This window comes from Microcaecilia unicolor, chromosome 3, assembly GCF_901765095.1.
Source record: "Microcaecilia unicolor chromosome 3, aMicUni1.1, whole genome shotgun sequence".
Taxonomy (NCBI): domain Eukaryota; kingdom Metazoa; phylum Chordata; class Amphibia; order Gymnophiona; family Siphonopidae; genus Microcaecilia; species Microcaecilia unicolor.
Window position 1 is genome coordinate 83,698,843 of NC_044033.1, and position 21,376 is coordinate 83,720,218.

The 21,376-nt window shown below is 44.0% G+C and overlaps 1 protein-coding gene across 2 annotated transcripts in view; it reads right to left on the minus strand.

Annotated features, from left to right (window-relative positions):
- YPEL5 (yippee like 5) overlaps positions 1 to 14,385 on the minus strand; it is a 32,292-nt gene extending 17,907 nt beyond the window's left edge. Inside the window, exons 1-2 of one of the 2 annotated variants that reach the window (XM_030194653.1) lie at positions 14,247 to 14,385; positions 1,833 to 2,003 (exon numbers count right to left, since the gene is read on the minus strand). In XM_030194653.1, the coding sequence (XP_030050513.1) occupies positions 1,833 to 1,973 (141 nt within the window). In that variant the 5' untranslated portion in view covers positions 1,974 to 2,003; positions 14,247 to 14,385. Of the gene's footprint in view, positions 1 to 1,832; positions 2,004 to 13,569; positions 13,591 to 14,246 lie in introns of those variants that run through there. The other variant, XM_030194654.1, reaches the window with a different exon arrangement.
- Positions 14,386 to 21,376: the final 6,991 nt, after the last annotated feature.

Sequence of the window (21,376 nt, forward strand, 5' to 3'; positions counted from 1 at the left end):
ACCATTTATAAATAGGATAAATAGCACCAGTCCCAGTACAGATTCCAGCAGCACTCCACTTTTCACCCTCCCTCCATTGAGAAAAATGGTTTGTGCAGCCAGAAGTGTACAATACACTAGGTGCTGTGTGTGCAAAATTCTGAGGAAATAGGCTGGCAGTGCCAGGGAAGGTAAGGGGACATGTGGATGATAAATCAGGTTTGGGAGGAGAGAAAGAAGAGTGTTTGCCTTTGGTGGGATCGGGCAGCAGTCAGGATTCCCTGGGCCTGGTCTGATGTCAAGCCATTTTTTTTTGAGGGGTGGCACTTGTCACACCAAGCCACCCTGTTGCAATGCCTATAGGCTCATCTAAATTGAGTGCTGCTCTGAGTCTCCAGAAGACAAAGTTGTTTGGGGGGGGGGGGGGGGGGGGGGGGGGAAATACAGAAAGTTTTAAAGTAACTCAGGTAAACTTGGGAGTAGGATATTTTCACAATAGTGGATAAAGCGTGTAATCTGAATTTCTTACTGGATCCAAGTTGGTCAGGGGAGGGCCAAATGAGATGGTAGGCTATGTGTATAGAAAGTTTATGTGCTATATGCCAACTTCATCCCCTGTTTATCTGGAAATGTTTTGTCTAGTGATACACGCTTCTGTGTAACAGATTTTGGATTACTATAATACATTATGTATATGTGTATATATATAGGTTTGCCACTAGGCTATGTTAAGTTGTAGGTTGCTCAAAATGCAGCAGTGAGGTTAAACGTTCAACAGCCAAGGTAGGTTTTGGCATCCTCTTTGCTGCAAAAGCTGCACTGGCTGCCAATTAAGGCAAAAATTTGTTTTTAAATTGCTCTATAATGTCTTGGAGTGGAGGAGTAGCCTAGTGGTTAGTGCAGTGGACTTTGATCCTGGGGAACTGAGTTCGATTCCCACAGCAGCTCCTTGTGACTCTAGGCAAGTCACTTAACCCTCCATTGCCCCTGGTACAAAATAAGTACCTGAATAAGTACCACTTAAGAGCGTGTTGCGTTCAAGGTCTGTATTCTGGTTCATAAAAACATTCACGGAGATGCCCCGGCCTACATGTCAGACCTTATTGACTTGCCACCCAGGAACGCTAATAGATCAGCACGCACTTTCCTGAATCTTCACTTCCCTAGCTGTAAAGGACTAAAATACAGATTAATACATGCGTCCAGCTTTTCCTACATGAGCACGCAGTTGTGCAATGCATTGCCACTTGACCTGAAAACAATCTACTTTCACAAGTCACTGAAGACTCATCTCTTCAACAAGGCATACTACAATGATCCATAATAGGAACTGCAGCACATCACCATTTACCTGATATTCTGAATGTTATCTCTCTATACCTGATTGCTTAATTCTATTATATCATCCATGTTCTTTATGTAATACCAATTGTATCTTTTACTCTGGGATGGCGAATGCCATGACGGAACATTGTAAGCCACATTGAGCCTGCAAATAGGTGGGAAAATGTGGGATACAAATGCAACAAATAAAATAAAAATATATGTAAACCGCTTTGAATGTAATTGCAAAAACCTCAGAAAGGCAGTATATCAAGTCCATTTCCCCATTACTGTTTTACAAAGTGTGTTGAAGAAAGAGCCCAATGAAGGGCAGGTGGCTTCAACCACCCAAGATAAAAATGTCCAATAAATACAGGTGGCTTATGTTATAGAAGCATTTACACACTTGCTGAGATTTGTTTGCACTGAACCACTTCCAAGAGACCAGATTCTAAGAAGAATTTACCTGTAACCCAAAGAAAAGGAATAAGGGTGTCTGAGGTGCATAGAGCAGAGTGCTCCCATCTCACCTTGTTGAATAGGAAAGCTCTCCCGGTGGCTCCTGTGAAGCGAGTGGAGATGAGCTCTGAGCGATTGGTCAAAATTGTGTCACAGTTTGCACAGGAAAACAGGCGAGTGCCACCGATATGATCCAGGAAAATTCTGCCCATGATTGCAATGGGAATGTAAATGCTCAAAACCTACCCAAAAACAAAACACAAGGCATAAGTATAATGAATAAATTACAAAATATAAAACATTTTCATTAAAATAGCTCTTTTACAGACACTTTCTGTAATCAACATTAATTCACTCCTCAATGCATATTATGTAACAGTAAATGACCTGCATGGTCCATCCAGTCTGCCCAAAAGTCACATTCATTATTGAAAAATTATTTCTTACCTGATAATTTTCTTTCCTTTAGTCACAAGCAGATGAATCCAGAGACTTGTGGGTTGTGACCATTTACCAGCAGGTGGAGATAGAGCGATGAAATGCACCGTCTTATAGGATGGAATGCTCAGTATTTCTCATAACAAAGCAGAAGAAAACAGAATTATAACATGTCTCCTTCCCCACAGAGTGATAAACCAAGAACTGCAAACATGTAAACCTATTACAATAGTCCATCTAAAATATAAAAATGAAGCATCAAGTTCCAACAGCGAACTAACCGATAGGAATCACCAGAAAAACAGGGTGGGCTTCTGGATTCATCTGCTGTGACTAAAGGAAAATTATCAGGTAAATAATTTTTCATTCCTTAGCGTCAGCAGCAGATGAATCCAGAGACTTGTGGGATGTAGCAAAGCAGTCCTAAAGCAGGGTGGGAACCTGAAGCTCCCATGAAGAGACAGTTCCTGCTCGACAGAGCTTACAATCTAATTAGGACAAACAAGACAAACAAGAGATAAGGGAATTTTAAAGTGAGGATGATAAAATAAGGGTTCTGAACAAGTGAATAAGGGTTAAGTTAAAAGCAGCATCAAAAAGGTGGGCTTTTAGCTTAAATTTGAAGACGGCCAGAGATGGAGCTTGACGTACCGGCTCAGGAAGTCTATTCCAGGCATATGGTGCAGCAAGATAAAAGGAACAGAGTCTGGAGTTAGCAGTGGAGGAGAAGGGTACAGATAAGAGATTTACCCAATGAATGGAGTTCCCGGGGAGGAATGTAGGGAGAGATGAGAGTGGAGAGGTACTGAGGAGCTGCAGAGTGAATGCACTTATAGGTCAATAAGAGGAGTTTGAACTGTATGCGGAAACGGATAGGAAGCCAGTGAAGTGACTTGAGGAGAGGGCTAATATGAGCATAACGAGACTGGCAGAATATTAGTCGTGCAGCAGAATTTTGAACAGATTGAAGAGGAGAGAGATGGTCAAGTGGGAGACCTATGAGAAGCAAGTTGCAATAGTCTAAGCGAGAGGTGATAAGAGTGTGGATGAGGGTTCTGGTAGTGTGCTCAGAAAGGAAAGGGCAACTTTTGCTGATATTATAGAGAAAGAAATGACATGTTTAAGCAGTTTGCTGAATATGTGCAGAGAAGGAGAGGGAGGAGTCGAAGATGACTCCAAGGTTATGAGCTGATGAGTCAGGAAGGATGAGAGTGTTATCCACAGAAACAGAAAATGGGGGAGGAGGAGAGGTTGGTTTAGGGGGAAAGATGAGAAGTTCAGTCTTGGTCATGTTTAGTTTCAGATGGCGCTGAGACATCCACAATGTCAGACAGGTAGGCTGATACTTTGGCCTGGATTTCGGCTGAGATTTCTGGTGTGGAGAGGTAGATCTGGGAGTCATCAGCGTAAAGATGATACTGAAAACCATGGGATGAAATCAGAGTACCAAAGGACTAATGGAAAGAATCTGAAATCTGTTGCACCTAGTTAAGGAACGTCCAAGCAGCATATGAGCTGCAGTTAGCCATCTGCAGAGAAAAACTTCTGAACTGTCAAAAGGCAGCTGCGCTGAATCCACCAGTTGTGGCTGAGTTTGGTTTGGAGGGTCCAAGAGAGATGGAGACCAACAGCTGAGAAGGAACCCCTAAAGTGGTCTGATGTGGAATATGGCCCATGGAAGAACATCCAAAAGAGAGGCCATTGCGCCCAGAACTTGGAACATATTCTCAGACCCCAGACCACGGTAGGGAATGTAGAACCTGACCTGGTTGTGAATCTTTTGCTGATGAGCAACAGGAAGAAATGTCTTCCCTAAGCCTAATGTCGAATAACACTCCCAGATACGCCAAGATTTGTGTTGGAAACAACTGACTCTTGAATACCAATCCTAAGTACTAAAGAAGAGTAGCCATCTTGGATGAAACCTGCAGACTCTTTTTGACAGGAAGTCGTAAATCAGCCAATTGCGAGGTATGGACGAACTTGAAATCCATCTTTGCAAAGGAAGGCTGTCACTACTACCATGACCTTGAAAAAAATGTCATTGGTGATGTGGAAAAGTTGAATGGCATGGCCATAAATTGAAAATGTTCTCCAAGGATTGCAAACCACAAATCTTCTGTGGGACGGTGAAATGGGAATATGAAAGCATGCTTCCTTGATATCCAGGAAGGTTAGAAAATCTCCCTGCTGGACTGAAACTATTACAGACTGCAATGTTCCCATTGTAAAATGCTGAACCTTTAAAACTCTGACTCTTTTGAAATCCAAACTCCGGTAGAAGTTAGCTCCCTTCTTTTGGAACTACAAAGTAAAGAGAATAACTTACTGTTCCCTGGGGACGGTCTCGACTGTGCCTAAATGAAGAAACATTTGCAAGGTGGCTTGACCTGCTTGATATTTGGGCTGGAGCCTACATGGAGATTTCAAGAAAGAATCTGCAGTGTGGAATGGGAGAACTCCAGTTTGTAACCTTGCTTTAGTATTTCCAAGACACATTGGTCTGAGGTAATTTTGGTCCACTCCTCATGGAACCAGGAGAGGAGTTCTACTATTATAAAACCCGAGGAGTGAACTGAGACCCCATCATTGGGAGATGCAGAAGGCATTAGTAGACCTGGAGTCTGAAGCAGAGTTCTGTCAGAATGAAAGGTGACTTGTCTTTGTTGAAGTGGGAACCCTGAAAGTTAGATTTACCTGGCCTGTAGCACTTGGTCTCATGAAACCTAAGACAAGAAACAGAGGATTTAAAAGAACTTTCAGACTTGACCTCCAGCAATCTCTGAGACGGAGTCCCCTAGTTTACCTCTAACCGGTAGCTTGCTAAATGTGACTTAGAAGCCATATCAACCGTTCAATGCCTAAGCCAGAGTATCTTCTTGCTGTGAGGGTCAAGACTTGGCTGGCATGGCTGCACATTGGAACTAACTAGCATGGTTGAAAGCCAGAGCTAGATGATATAGCTGAATATGGCTGTTTGTACCACTGTGCACTACTGATGGCAAGCTGCAGTGGGACTTCAACCAGCAACCTCTAGATCTCTGTGCTTACTCTCAGCTGGTTGCTTTAACCATTAAGCTATTCCTCTACACTGAAATAGCTCAGTAATATTCGTTAGCTATCCAATACAATGAAAAGGTCCAAAACAAGCATTTAGAGACACTGACAAACAGCTAGAGACACTGCTGATACAGTGGTGGCTGGAGCTAGTATGCAACAGTTTGGACCAGTATCAGTGTGCAATACAAGAGAGCAGAGCTGCTGTGGAAAACCAACACAGCCAACACCTTTAGCAGTGTAGTATAGTGTTAGCTGTTCCAATCATGAAATAAACTGCTTGACAAAGCAAGCAATATGGGAGAATAAAATAAAAGATGCCCATTTGAAACACAGCTGAGTGCCACAGCTTCTAATATGATGCTGAAACCAGTATTGAACCTGTAAACTTCAGACTGAAAGCCAGCCACCTTCCAGAATAAAACTATTTGCTGTAAACACTGCACCTGGAGAAAATGCCACCATGGCAGCACCAAAGTTCCATTTTTGTTTTTTTAAGTAACTTCCCTCTGTGAAAAAACCGAGGGGGACTCAAAGCTCTCTAAATGAAAGGTATCTAAGAATATGAGAACACTAAATAGGCCCCTTTCAGAGAACCTAACTCACATGGTGCACTGCCCTGATGCTGTTCACTGGCTCCCACACTAGAACAGCATTTAACCAGCTCTGGAACTATAAGTAAAATCTTAACTCACCAAAGACAGGGTGGCCTTTTGGTGACTGTTGCCACCAATGAATCCACTTTAGGCAAATGTAGCTTTTCCAGTTCAGGTGTGGGAATGGGGTAAAGACGTGACATAGCCGCCACCACTCAAAGATGTGACCCACTGAGCAGAAATAATTTCCAAATAGCCGGTATTCTAGTGCTTGTCATTTTAAGATGAGCAGATGCAGGTGTAGCAGGATCAGAAGAAGAAATATTAAGAACCTGGAGAGCCTTGGGTATAAAGAAAAGCAACTCTTCTTTATGAAAACACCCACATATGGTAGGATCATCAGCGTCCTCTGTAAATAGCTCCCCTTCTCCAATCCCTCTTGCATTTGTGCAGAAAGGGACTGCCCTGAAATGACATGCTCAGAATGAGAAGGAGACAGGGGAGCAATAGACCCTACTTCTGAGCTGGAGTGCAAACATCTCCTCTTCGGGGCAGGGTCCACCAGTGGAGACTGAGGCAGGGAACAAGCCAGAAATCTCTAACAGCGGAGCAAAAAAAAGGAACTGTCAGTTCCCCTACCAGACTTATGCAACATTAAGGCATTAATGGGCAGTAGAATGAACTTGGGGGAGAGGTCCAAAGACCCCACCCACGGAGAAACCCCCAGAGCGGTTGATGTTTGTAAGGGCCTCCAAAGCAGTGCCAGGTAAAGGAGCCACTAGCAGTGCTGCTTCCGAATCATGCTGCTGTTAAAAAGGCTGCCGGAACACTTTTGGCCCCATGAGGAGAATGAGCCCACATCTCTTCTGCATGGGAAACTATCGAGGCCTTCCCAAACACTGCCCCCTCTACCAGAGGAGAGCCTGCACAGCCACCTGAACACTGCCCCAATGCTGCTCTCCGCTTCCCACACTGGAAGCAGCTTTTAATAACTTCGGCAGCCATTTCAAAGAAAACAAAAGTAAAACCGCAACTGACCCAAAGGTGAAAGAAATGTAAAGATACATTCACCTCAGAAGAGCCACCCGTCAGGAGTACTGCCTGTCAAAAAAAGTGCTGCTGGAAGCACACTCACATCCTCTCCATCACTAAGCCCTTTATACTGGCCCAAACCTGTATCTCTCCTGCAGCCAAGGCTGTGGGCTTTAAAGAATTATGCCCAATTTTTTTTTCAGTGAGGAAGAAGAATGGAGTAAGGGCTGGAGAAGGGTGGGGGAGGGACCTGGGGTGACCAGGTACACCTCCTAAAGGTGGCACTGCTCAGCCATATACCCCAAAGCACTTCTGAACTGAGAGACCCAGAACAGGAGCTGCCAACTGAGAGACCATCTATACACCTGCTGGAGATAGAAAATACTGACTGACTAAGGCACATTCCATCCTATAAGACAGTGCAGTTCAGCACTATCTCCACCTGCTGGTAGATAGAATCCACAAGTCTCTGGCTTCATCTGCTGCTGATGCTAAGGCACAAATTGTTATTGAAACAATAATCCAATAGTATTATTACAACATTTTATTCACTGTTCCACTTTACTATGTCTTCCCCTCCCCCACTGAGATATTATAGGACCCACATTCATAGCATACGATATGAATGTGGTATAAGTTATGCATACTTGATCCTGATCAGCCCTTGCCATTTCAAGAGCTTAGACCATAAAAAAGTATGTCCTGGTAAAAACACTGTTCTGCTTCTCATAATACGAACTGCCATTTGCAGCCACCTATTACTGCAACATGAAACAGAGAGAGGTTACAGAGAAGCAAAAACTACTTTTAAATTATAAAGTGAGAAACAATTGGGCCTTTTTAACTTTTAGAATAATGAACAGGGAGTCCTAAGCTGTTCACTGCTGTGAAATCCACCACCTACAACTTCAAAAGTGAGCTGCTCTTGGACCACTTCCACAACACACCTTTCCTTACTGAACCTAGCTTATGCTGGCCAACAAGTTCAAATATTACATTATTCTATATATGCACTCAACCTTTGGCTACACTGTAAATGCTATTGTCCCAAATACTGCAACTAGACAGCCCGTGCAGACAATACTACCAACAATGGCTTTAACTGGACTTTCAAGAAAGCTATTGTGTGGCAGAAGCAAGCTCTGAGGCTTACCTGCCACTATTACATCACATCTTCTTATGGTGCTGTGTCCTAACAAACCAGTTGCAGAAATGGATTGGTCATGTAAGTGCTGCCGAAATTTTCTTCCCTATGTATTCTGTTAGTTATTACTACACATCTGAGCACTGCTTAAGGACATTGTCAAAACTGTTGGAATTTATTAAAACAGAAGGGGCTGAAAAGTCATAAGGCACTTGTTAGCAATGCCTAGATCAAGGCAGACCGGATAAAGGACAGTACCAAAAAACCAGGCAGAAGGAAAGAAGAGGCTGATCATTGTTTAATTTAAAATATCTTAATATACTGCTTATGTGTTATAAACCACTATGTGTATATATTTATGTACATCATATTTTAAACTGGAAAAATAAACACCCAATAAAACTCTCTCTCCCCAAAAACCCCACCCACTAAGATGACAACAAGCCTACACAAACCAGACTACACAGTACCCCAGGAGCTGGCCTGAACTTGTCATGCAATTATTCAACCTGTCCTGGTAATTCCAACAATCAGGTTTCAGGATATCCACAACAAATATGCACAAGACACATTCACATTGAGTGGCCAGAGTATATGCAAATACATTTCATGCATCCTTGTTGTGGATATCCTGAACCTGCCCAGAAGTCACTATGCCGTAGTAATCAGCTCCCAATACAGTAGTGGGTATCAGACCCAAATACAAAGTTAGTTGGCTTGATATGCATCTATGTTTCTACGAGTAACGTGAGGAAATAATTCGACATGGAAAGGGTGGTGAATTTATGGAGCTGCCTTTCAGTGGAGGTGGTGGAGACAAAGACTGTTCAGTTTTATCACCATTACTTTTTACTATCTTTCTTAGTCCATTGGCAACTCTTGTCCAAGATCACAATATTAGGGCTTTTTACTATGCTGACATCTTGCTCCTCTACCTGTTCAATCATTTCGCTATCTAGGGATACTGTTCGATTCATACCTTACTTTCGAACTGCAAATTTCCCGTGCAATACAATTAGGCTGTCACTTTGTCGGCTTTGCTCATTGCGCAGTCTCCTAAGTCTCTCTGCTACGTAGACACTCAAGCAATCATAATATCCTGTTTGGACTACTGCAACTCAGTTTACGCAGGAATAACCAACCAACAAGTCAAGACGGTTGCAAACTTTACAGAATGCTGCCATCTGTTTCTTATGCCGTGTAAAAAAAACGATCACATCACTCCTCTGTTTTATTTACATAGGTTGCCTATCAAATCTCACATACAATTTAAAATTCTGTGCCTGGTACTCAAGGCCTCCCATCTCAGAACTCCCTCTTACTTATCAAATATGGTCAACCCACATACCCCAGCACATGTTCTACGCTCCCTGGATAGGCATTGTTTTGTTCTACCATCATCAAAGCAGTCCCGCTATGAAAGTACCAGGTCATTAGCGTTCTTTTTCCTAGTGCCTAATGATCTGACAAACTGTATCAGATTGGAATTTTCCTTTACAAAATTTAAGACTCGCCTTAAAACATATTACCGTATTTTCACACATATAACCTACACCCAAGTATAACCCGCATTAAACTGACCTGTTTGTAAGTTTGTGTATACCCCCACACCCTTATATAGCCCGTGGGTTATATACGCAGGATGTAGATCTGCACGCCTTGCAGAAAGCAAGGCTGTGTGACGTCAAATGACATGGGATTGGCTTTATAAGGCATCAATTCAATTTTACATAAGGCCTACTTTAACTAGGCCAAAAAGGAAGTCATATACATCTAAGTTATCAGTGATAGAGTATGCAAAAGAACATGGAAACAGAGAAGCTGGACACTTATTCTCCGTGGAGGAGAAGTCTGTCCGTGAATGGTGCTGCCAACAAGAAACACTGAATAAACAACCCAAGAAGCATGTTCCTTGCAGAAGATTTGAAACAATGGATACTATTGCAAACAGAAAGTTGAAGGGTGATTTCATCTATCAGCATCAAACAAAAGGCCAAAGTGCTTGCTGTCATCCCCAGCGGATTTACTTACAAACTACAACAACTGGACATCACACATTTAAAATGCCTGTTAAGAGAAAGAAAAAAAAAAGTGGAATAAGTGGATGCAAGAACTCATTCATTCACTGCTTCCGGCAGACAATGTGTGCTGTTAGGTACAAACTGCTTGGAATGCTCTGAAGCCAACGGCTTTCAAAAGGCAGGCTTACTTGAAAACAACATACCATATTCAGATTCCAATGATGAATACAAAATGGGTTCACTGCATTCACTGCAGAACATTTTGTCAACACCGTGAAGAGGAATATGATGCCCAAGAAATTAAACAGTGAATTTACTTTTTGACTTGAAAAATTGTTGGTGAAATTGATTTGTAAATGCCGTTTTTTTGCTATAGGTTAAACAAAAAGATATACGGTTTATTATTGAATTTGCAGCTCACATTTTATTGTCTGGTAATGCAAGTACTTGTATTACCTGTAGTTTTGTATACCCCGCACCTATCTTGTTCTAAAAGTTAAATAGTGTATAACCCATGGGTTATAAACAAGAAAATAAGATACTTTGAATTAGCTTTTGGACCAGTCAAGGTATGATTCTAATTTATACTAATGAGCCCGAAAGACTGGGGACATAAGTAAATAAGTATTGCCATACTGGGAAAGCCCAAAGGTCCATCAAGTCCAGCATCTTGTTTCCAACAGTGGCCATTCCAGGTCACAAATACCTGGCAAGATCCCAAAAAAAGTACAAAACATTTTATACTGCTTATCCCAGAAATAGTGGATTTTACCTAAGTCCATTTAATAATGGTCTATGGACCTTTATCCACATGTTTGTTCACCCCTTCAAAGAAATGTAGTACATTGGTGAGGCAAGATTTCCCTTCACTAAATCTCCTTCCCCTTTTACCTATCTTCGTCTACCTCCCCATATTCCAATTCATATATTCTTGGGCACTGTTGCCACTGTGTAATATAACCTCTAATCTTTTCCATCCTTTATACCATATCCCTCCCAATTTCCTTCCCCTCTTACCTATCCTATCCTTCTCCCCTCCCAATTTCCTTCCCCTTTTGACTATCCTATCCTTGTTTATCTCCCCATGTTCCAATTCATATATTATTGGGCACTGTTGCCACTATGTTTTATCACAGTTTACAATATTCTTCTTACATGTCCTTTGTAATGTTTTTTTTTTACTATGTAAGCTGAATTGAGCCTGCCGTGAGAAAGCGCGGGGTACAAATGAAATAAATAAATTCATATTGACTTTGTTTCATTACTTTATGCTTTTGAATATGGTCTGCAATTTTGTTCTTAATAATAGTCGGGCTCATTTTCAAAGCACTTAGCCTCCCAAAGTTCCATAGAAACCTATGGAACTTAGCCTCCCAAAGTGCTTTGAAAATATGCCTCAGTCTCTACCATTTTGCCCCGCACAGACGTCAGACTCACCGGTCTATAATTTCCCAGATCTCCTCTGGAACCTTTTTTAAAAATCAGCGTTACATTGCCCACCCTCCAATCTTCCGGTACCACGCTCGATTTTAAGGATAAATTACATATTACTAACAGTAGCTCCCCAAGCTCATTTTTCAGTTCTATCAGTACTCTGGGATGAATACCATCCGGTCCAGGAGATTTGCTACTCTTCAGTTTGTAGAGCTGCCCCATTACATCCTTCAGGTTTACAGAGAATTCATTAAGTTTCTCCGACTCGTCAGCTTCGAATACCATTTCCGGCACTGGTATCCCACCCAAATCTTCCTCGGTGAAGACCGAAACAAAGAATTCATTTTATCTCTCTGCTACGGCTTTTGCCTTTCCTGATCGCCCCTTTTACTCCTCGGTCATCTAGTGGTCCAACCGATTCTTTTGCCGGCTTCCTGCTTAATATACCTAAACATTTTTTTTTTTTTTTACTGTTTTTGCCTCTGACGCAATCTTTTTTTCGAAGTCCCTCTTAGCCTTCCTTATGCTGTTTCTTATTATTTTCAGTCAGTTCCTTCGTCCATTTTCTGAAGGATTTTCTTTTAGCTCAAATAGCTTCCTTCACCTCACTTTTTAACCACGCTTGGCTGTCGTTTGGTCTTCTGTCCTCCTTTTTTAATACGCATAATGTGGGGGAGAGTAGTAGCAACTATTCAGTGATTCACACTGAAGGCCACTGCAGGCATACCTGGAGGGGATCTGTACAGAAGTAAACTCAGATAGTCACACAGAAGTTATTTAAATAACAGGAATGTGTCTTATGTAAAGAACTGGCACACAGTATAGCCCTATCATACAGGTACAAACTGGCTTTGGGCAGAATTTGTTTTCCTCAAAAATCTGTGAAGGCTTGAGGTCAGATACTGACCTCCTCAAGCTATCCCTTGACCAACTTTTTACAAACTACACGTCTGGCCTGTATGATTTTATGCACTTTGTCAAAATAGGTAGTGCTAGAGGACATCACTCATTAGTGAGAGGCAGTTAGCAAGATTAGCAAGTGTTATGTAACTAATCAGTATTCAGTATTATGTGTATGCACTAACAAGCCATGTATGTATTATTCAGGGTTGTGCTTAAGGAAATCACAGTATAAGTGATAGCACAAAGCTTGTAGTTCAGACAGACAATTTGACTGAATCCCTGTTTCTCAGTGCTGATACAATACACACTTTGTCATAATGCCATGAGATCTAGTCATTTAATTCTTTACCAGTGTTGGTGTATGGGAACCTGGAGAATGACTTGGCCTGTTTCGAGTTGCTCTGGGATACCAGTTATTGCTTGGTACCAGATAAGATGTTTATTCTTATTGCATGTGGTGCTCTATGTGGCTGGGTTCTCTCTGATCCCTCCAATGCCTCTTTTTTTTTACCTCCTGCTAGTACTAAGCTAATACAGCATTATAGAAACTTTGAAGGCAGCTTATTTAACTGAACAATTTGGTCAAATATTTCAACTTGCACTTTTGTTACTGCCATCTCACAGCTAGGAATTTTTCTGTTTTAATTTCAGTGTTTGACTCTCAGGAATACCCTTCTTTCCAGTTTGAGGGAGCCTTGAGTCCCATCCCCTCAGTGCATCAACAGTACAACCCACTCTACCATCACCTGCCCTCTCGATTAGTTCAAAAGTAGACCTTTATTTTACATGTACGCATATAGCCACACTACCATTTTTGCTAAAGAGGGGTGCTGGACGTCAATTAAGTGGCGGATTCTGCATGCTCATCCGCCCAAGGTGGTACACGACAAAACAGAAAAACGACAGAAGTTGCCCTCCAGTACAGATTCCTGACAATTCGGCTTTGTGGTTCTGCAACATGGGAGTAAATGGACACTACATAGGCTAATTGGATCATTTGCCATCATGGGCTACGCAAAGCGAAATTAAGGATTTAACAACTTTTTTTCCCTACCCCAAAACACCTGTTTCTACCCAACCGTTGTCTCCAAACATTCAAAACAATATAACTTGCTATCCACAGCAATAATGCAAATCAACATCAGAGAGAGAATCAAAACATATCTATGCAATCGCCACCCACACGTATGCGATTACAGCCGTGGGGCTGAGTCAGAGGTGTCGACGCTGCTATATTCAGCCGATCTGGGACACCGCAGCGGGTACCTTAAACAGCGCACGCCCGCTCGCTCACATGCACAGCCAAGAAAAACAGACACACAACACAAAAGGAAAGAGGGGGAGGAGCCAGACTACAGCTGGTGTGGGTCACGTGCCAAGCGCACAACCAACGAGCGGCTGGCCCTTCGCCTCGGAGCGCGCTCCCCAGAGCCCCAATCGAGTGCTCGCGCACGCAGAACGCTACAGCCTACCACAACAATAAGGGAAACAGCTAAGGCGCAGCAGTGTCAACATCAGAGGCCCAAGCAAAACAAAGGGAGAAGCCAAAATAACTTTACTCACCCCCTCCCAACAACGAACTCCGGTGCGGCTCCCTTCCCCCTATTCAAGTCCGACACTGAATTCTGCTTTCCCACCACGAACCCGGGCCCGACTTCCTTTACCGAAACGAGCAGCCGTCTGTACCACTACATCCCCTTCACCGGGAACAGCAATAACTGGTACAAAACAAACGCCCGGAGCCAAAGGAGATCTAGACACAAAAGTGAGGCTGCCGCTCGACCTCTGAGTACAGAAGCAGAGCAAAACCTGGTAGCTGTGGTCTGCGCTCATTGAATCCTGGCACAGCCCGTTTCTCACCTCTGGTTCAAGACTTCAGCTCTCAGAAAAACTGCCGCGGCCGCCGCCGACTCTTTAGTGTCTCAAACTGGTATCTGACTGAGGGCTGTGAACACAGCGCCCCGCCTTCCTGCTGTCAATCTCGTGCATAACACCGCCCATCCTCCGTTAATCTCCAACATAATCCCGCAATTTTTCCGTCAATCTCGCATTTAGCCTGTCCCACTCGCCGTCAATCGTGCGCATAACCCCGCCCACTACGTCAATCTCTCAGTAACCCGATCCCCATCTATATATCCAGTGTTGCCGCTGTCATAGAAAACTCCAGTGACCCATTTTAAGGAGATTTGATAACGGGAAGGGGCCTATCTGGTCCATTATGTGGTCTAAAGCGAGTAGGGAGCTTGTTGCTATTAATTTCATTGTTTTGGGTGTACCAAGATGGCGGCAGCTGCAATGGGGAGAATTAAAATCTCCTTGGTGAAAAGACTTGTGACATCATGCCATCTCCTGTTATCAAACCTCCTTGGTCAGGCTGGCCATTTAATCCTGCCTCCTTGTAAAGTTTGTTTGTTTGTTTATTTATTTATTTCACTTGTATCCCACATTTTCCCGAGTTACTGGAATTTATGCTCTACTTATTCGTCCAATAAACCAAACCCTAAATTGACAGCGTTATCTGCTGGCTCCTGAATGTTAAACCTTATTATGATATCCACCCAATCTTATGAATATCAACAAGTGGCACTTGTTGTTAGACTGCCGCTCCACCTCCTGCTGTTAATGCTGTCACTAAACCCTGCCCCTGCTTTTCCCTACGTGTGACGTAATTAGGCGAGGGTAGTGGCTGGTGCTGGTATATAAGAAGGAGGTTTAATGAAGACAGGAGACGGCATGACGTCAAATAGTTGAAGCTGGCCCCACCACGCAGCCGCCGTATTAGTGAATTACTTCTAAATCGTAATCAGTGTATCATTTTGAGGGGCTGGTTATAAGGACACCGTTACTACTACTACTACTTAACATTTCTAGAGCGCTACTAGGGTTACGCAGCGCTGTACAGTTTAACAAAGAAGGACAGTCCCTGCTCAAAGGAGCTTACAATCTAAAGGACGAAATGTCAAGTTGGGGCAGTCTAGATTTCCTGAATAGAGGTAAAGTGGTTAAGTACCGAAGGCGACATTGAAGAGGTGGGCTTTGAGTAAGGATTTGAAGATGGGCAGGGAGGGGGCCTGGCGTTTGGGCTCAGGGAGTTTATTCCAAGCATGGGGTGAGGCGAGGCAGAAAGGGCGGAGCCTGGAGTTGGCGGAGATGGAGAAGGGTACTGAAAGGAGGGATTTGTCTTGAGAGCGGAGGTTACGGGTAGGAACGTAAGGGGAGATGAGGGTAGAGAGGTAAGGAGGGGCTGCAGATCGAGTGCATTTGTAGGTTAGTAGGAGAAGCTTGAACTGTATGCGGTAACTGATCGGAAGCCAGTGAAGTGACTTGAGGAGAGGGGTGATATGAGTATATCGGTCCAGGCGGAAGATAAGACGTGCAGCAGAGTTCTGAATGGACTGAAGGGGGGATAGATGGCTAAGTGGGAGGCCAGTGAGGAGTAGGTTGCAGTAGTCAAGGCGAGAGATAATGAGAGAGTGGATGAGAGTTCGGGTGGTGTGCTCAGAGAGGAAAGGGCGAATTTTGCTAATGTTATAGAGGAAGAAGCGACAGGTCTTGGCTATCTGCTGGTTATGCGCAGAGAAGGAGAGGGAGGAGTCGAAGATGACTCCGAGGTTGCGGGCAGATGAGACGGGGACGATGAGGGTGTTATCAACTGAGATAGAGAGTGGAGGGAGAGGAGAAGTAGGTTTGGGAGGGAAGACAATAAGCTTGGTCTTGGCCATGTTCAGTTTCAGGTGGCGGTTGGACATCCAGGCAGCAATGTCGGATAAGCAGGCCGATATTTTGGCCTGGGTTTCCGCAGTGATGTCTGGTGTGGAGAGATAAAGCTGGGTGTCGTCAGCATAAAGATGATATTGGAAACCATGAGATGAGATCAGGGAGCCCAGGGAAGAGGTGTAGATTGAGAAGAGAAGGGGTCCAAGGACAGATCCCTGAGGAACTCCAACAGAGAGCGGGATGGGGGTGGAGGAAGAACCATGAGAATGTACTCTGAAGGTATGGTGGGAGAGATAAGAGGAGAACCAGGAGAGGACAGAGCCCTGGAACCCAAATGAGGGCAGTGTGGCAAGAAGTAAATTGTGATTGACAGTGTCAAAAGCGACGGATGGGTCGAGGAGGGTGTGGATGGAGTAGTGACCTTTGGATTTGGCAAGGAACAGGTCATTGCAGACTTTAGATAGTGCCATTTCTGTCGAGTATAGGGGGCGAAAGCCGGATTGAAGCGGATCGAGGATGGCATGAGAGGAGAGAAAATCAAGGCAACGGCTGTGAACTCAAGTATCTTGGAGAGGAAGGGTAAGAGGGAGATGAGGCGGTAGTTGGAGGGACAAGTAGGGTCAAGTGATGGTGTTGTATTCGTCCAGAGATATTTTCACCTAGTAAAGGGCCACCAAACCAGAGGTTATGTTATGAGAATCATAAGCTCAACATTCAGAGTTTTTATTTTTAGCTTGTTGAGAATTGTTTTTGTTTTTTTTAAGATTTTAACATTTAAATCAAGCAATACACTTGTTTGTAAAGCAATACATTTCAACATATTTGAGGAAACGAAAAGAAAAAAACAGGAAAAATACTGAAATTTCTTGCTCAAGTCCACATTTTTTTTAGGGCAAGATGTTAAGAAATGGAATATGTATTATAGCAACAATTATCAAGAATAAGCAGCAAATGGTAACAGCCAGCATTGTACAGTGTTTATCTATATTTCAAGGGTAAAAATGTACTAAGATCCCCTATTTTGCCTTGAGGTAAGAAATGCTGTTAATTGAGCCGGGTCAAAAAACACATATTTGTTTGATTGGTATCTCACCACACACTTGCATGGGTATCGCAAGTAAAACGTTGCACCCAGTTGAATTACAGCTGGTTTCATTAAAAGGAATGATTTCCGACGCTTTTGCATATCTCTGGAGATGTCGAGAAATTTGAATTTTCTGACCAAGAAATGTTTTATCTTTATTCTTGAAGTACATGGACATTAACCATTGTTTATCTGGTGCCAGTGCCAATGTTACTATCAAAGTTGTAGGAATCACATCTTCAGAATCTGTTAATTCAAGCAATTCAGTTACATTCAATGGTTGTTCTTGTACTTCAATTTTTTGTGCACTTCTCTCTTTAACCGGAACATAGTACACTTGGGTAAAAGGAGGAATTAATTCCTCTTTTACTCCTAAAATCTCTATTAAATATTTTTTCAACATTTCCCGAGGGGGTTTAGTAATCTGTCTAGGAAAATTTAACAATCATAAATTATTACTTCTAACAATATACTCAAGAGACTCAGTCTTTCTTCTTAATAAAGTCAAGTCTTTAATCATAACCTCCTGTTGGGACTGGATTCTCTTCATATCAAGATCTTTCTTTTCCTCTGCCTGTTCAAGTTTCCCTATTCTTACATCTATATTCTTTATTTTTTCCTCTTGTTTTATCATTTCCTGATTTAATGTATTTATCTGTGGTGTAAGAGACTTCCCAAGGTCTACTATCAGAGTCCATAAAGAGTCTAAAGTCACTTCAACTGGCTTGTGCAGTGGTGGTGGTACCTCTTTCTGCAGCAAAACATCCGGATTCAAACCAACAGCGTTTCCCACCGAAGTCACTGTTATTATCGGCGTTTCCATCAAGGCTTCCTGCACTCCAAAAGACCGCTGTTCTGCCTCCCGACTCTGTTCGGTCTCACCGCTTCTGGGAGACCCGTTCAGGGTCGTCTCTGATGGGGTGCTATAGCCCAACGGCTGAGGGGGTGGATCCCTTGTGTCGGGGCTGAGCGTAAGCTCTAGCCCAGGAGACGCTGCCGTGCCTCCATCCGCACTGGCGCGTATCGGGCTGCCTCCCGACGCTTCCAGCACTGCCGCAGATGGACCCACAGTTGTCTGCAGAAAGGTCAGAATATCTTGCGAGAGAGGATCTGACCGCTGCAGAGCATGGGGGGCGCACCTGCCCCGTCGCTTCGGCATCTCAATAGGTAGGAAACTGAGAACTGTGGAAATGCTGGCGGTTAGCAAGTACGCTCGGCGGCCATCTTGCCCCGCGTTCAACTATAAAGGTTTTTTTAAACCATACTGAGGCCCCAATGCAGGGCCGGCTGAAGAGGTTATGGTGCCCTGGACCAACCTTTGTTTCTGCGCCCTCCCCCCCCATGCCCCTGCCTCCCACCCCCCTGCCCTGCCTTCCACCTGTCCCACCCTCCTGTCCCGCTCCCTATGTTGGGCTAATCTGGAGATATGAGCTGCACAAACTACATATAAATAAAACCTGAATATTTCCTCCTTTTCCCCAGCTTTCTCTCCCCTGCCCCAGAATATTTTCTCCTCTTTTCCAGCTTTCCTTCCCCTCAGCCCCCAAATATTTTCTCCTCTTTTACCAGCTTTTGTCCCCCCAGCCCCGAGAACAGTTTCTTTTTTTCTCCAGTTTATGTCCCCCCTGAATATTTTATCTCTCTTTTCCTAGCTTTAAAGCCACAGCCCACCCACCCCTCCACACACACATATACACAATTATTTTCTCCTGTCGCCTCAATGTCCTGGAATGTCCTTGCCTTTCAAGGACCCCTCCCCCCCCCCCACCAGACCTGATGTCTCTAGAAACCTTCCCCCCCCCCCACAACAGCAACTTCCACAATTCCACTCCCCCCACCCACACATACACAGCAACTTCCACCGGTCCACATCAGGGGCGTAGCTAGACCTCGGTGGGAGGGGGGGCCAGAGACCGAGGTGGGGGGCACTGTTTAGCCGCCGCCGCCTCTACAAAAACCCTCCCCCGTCACCGCCGCCGCCAGGTACCTTGTTTGCTGGAGGGGTCCCCAACCCCTGCCAACAGAAGAGTCTTCTTCAATGCCGGTCGAGTCTGGCGCCTTCGCTGTATGATGATCTGTTTCGAACTCCTGACATCCTGCACCGTGCACGTCCTGTATGTAGCCCCATGCAGGACATAAGGCATCAGAAACAGATCATCAGACAGCAAAGGCGCTGTGCACATCCTGTATGTAGCCCCGTGCAGGATGTAAGGCGTCAGAAACATCATCACACAATGAAGGTGCTGGAGTTGACTGGCGCTGAAGAAGATTCTTCGGCTGGCGTGGGTTGGGGACCCCCACCAGCAAACAAGGTACCTGATGCAGTGGTGGCCGGCGGGGGGGGGGGGGGTCAAATGTAGAGGGGGCCAGGGCTTAATCTGTGGGGGCCCATGCCCCCGTGGCCCCACGTAGCTACACCCCTGGTCCACATTCCATCCCCCCCTCCCCCCTGGACTCAAAACAAGGCCAGGCCCTTTACCTGCTCAGGAAAAGCTGTTCTTCAGGTTGCAGAGCAGCAGGGGCAGGTAGAACAGAAGCAGGAGACAGGCATTCTGTTCTGAATGTACAGAACCGCAATATGCTTCCTATTGGAAAAGCCAGACAAGTGAGACTCCTATGGATCCACGCACAAATTACATGCCAGCAGACTTTCTCACCTTAGTCACCCACAGAACACAGTCCAATCCTCACCAATTACAGAATAAAGGACAAAAATTAGAAAAGGAAATACTGAGAAATCACATTCTCTGTAAGAAGTACAGCACAGGAGAAATAAAAATAAAAAAGGATTTATCTACTCTAGGGCGAAAAATACTAGATCACTTTCTACCCCAAAATAAAACCCACAAAAAATTATCTGGATATCCATGAAAAGTTAAAACTTGTGGGACAACAGTGAGCTGTATTTTCACAGCATTTAGGCTTACAAAGTTACATATTATGAGGCATATTTTCAAAGCACTTAGGGCCCTGTTTACTAAGGCGCATTAGTGTTTTTAATGTGCCTACAATTAGCGTGTGCGTTAACCGTGTAGGCTCCTATAGGGATATTGTAGGCACATACATGGTTAACGTGTGTTAAAAATGTTAATGCAGCTATAATGTGGCTTAGTAAACAGGGCCCTTAGACTTATAAAGTTACTTAGCAACCTATGGAAATTTGTAAGTCTAAGTGACTCCAGCCAACTTATTAGTAAAACATAACCACAGAAGAATGGTTATGTTCATATTAGAGCCCAGCTAAGGAAAAGGTTATTTTGAGTTAGTCTTCACTGGACCAAACTTGCTTTCCTGGTGCCATCAACATCCAGCTAGATAGGCAGTGTCTTAAAAAAGGTAGAGGATAAAGGATTATTACTATTATTAAATTTTTTTACACATTTATATCCCACATTATCCAAAGCAAGCTCAGGTTCAATGTGGCTTACATTCAGTGGTGTGCTGATAAATGTTTAACAGGCTCTCTCCCCGGTCCCCCTCTGCACCCCCCCCCCCCCAAATTGCAGAGATGGCTATAGCTGGGGAGAGAACCTGGGGGGGGGAGGGCAATGCATTGCTCCAGGGAAAAAAATTAAATGATCCCAGGTTCCAATCTAATTCATGTTTAATATGCGATAAAATGCCATAAATAAGTAAATAAATATAAACTTTTAATGTTGAGCACCTGATTCTCAAAGTGAACATATTCCAAACACTATAATGAAAATAAAATGATTTTTTTTCTATCTCTGTTGTCTGGTGACTTTGTTTTTCTGATCATGCTGACCCAGTATCCGATTCTGCTGTTATCTGTCCTCTTAACTCCGTTTCCAGGGCTTCCTTTCCATTTATTTCTTTCCTTTCCTCCTTTCTTCTTCATTTCTGGTCCTCCGCAGACTTGACTTGTGGATCCAGCTTCTGCCTATTTTCTTCATCCATGTGCAGTTTTTCTTCTCTCTCTCCTGCCCTCCCCTCCTTCCACCCATGTCCAGCGACTCTCTTCTCCCTCCACCCATGTCCAGCAACCCTCCTCTCCCCTCCCCTCTATCCACCCATGTCTAGTGACCATCCTCTCCCCTGCCCTCCCCTCCATCCACCCACCCATGTCCAGCAACTCTCCTCTCTCCCCTGCTCCCCCTCCAACCACCCATGCCAGCAACTCTCCTCTCTCCCCTGCCCCCCCTCCAGCCACCCATGCCCAGCGACCCTC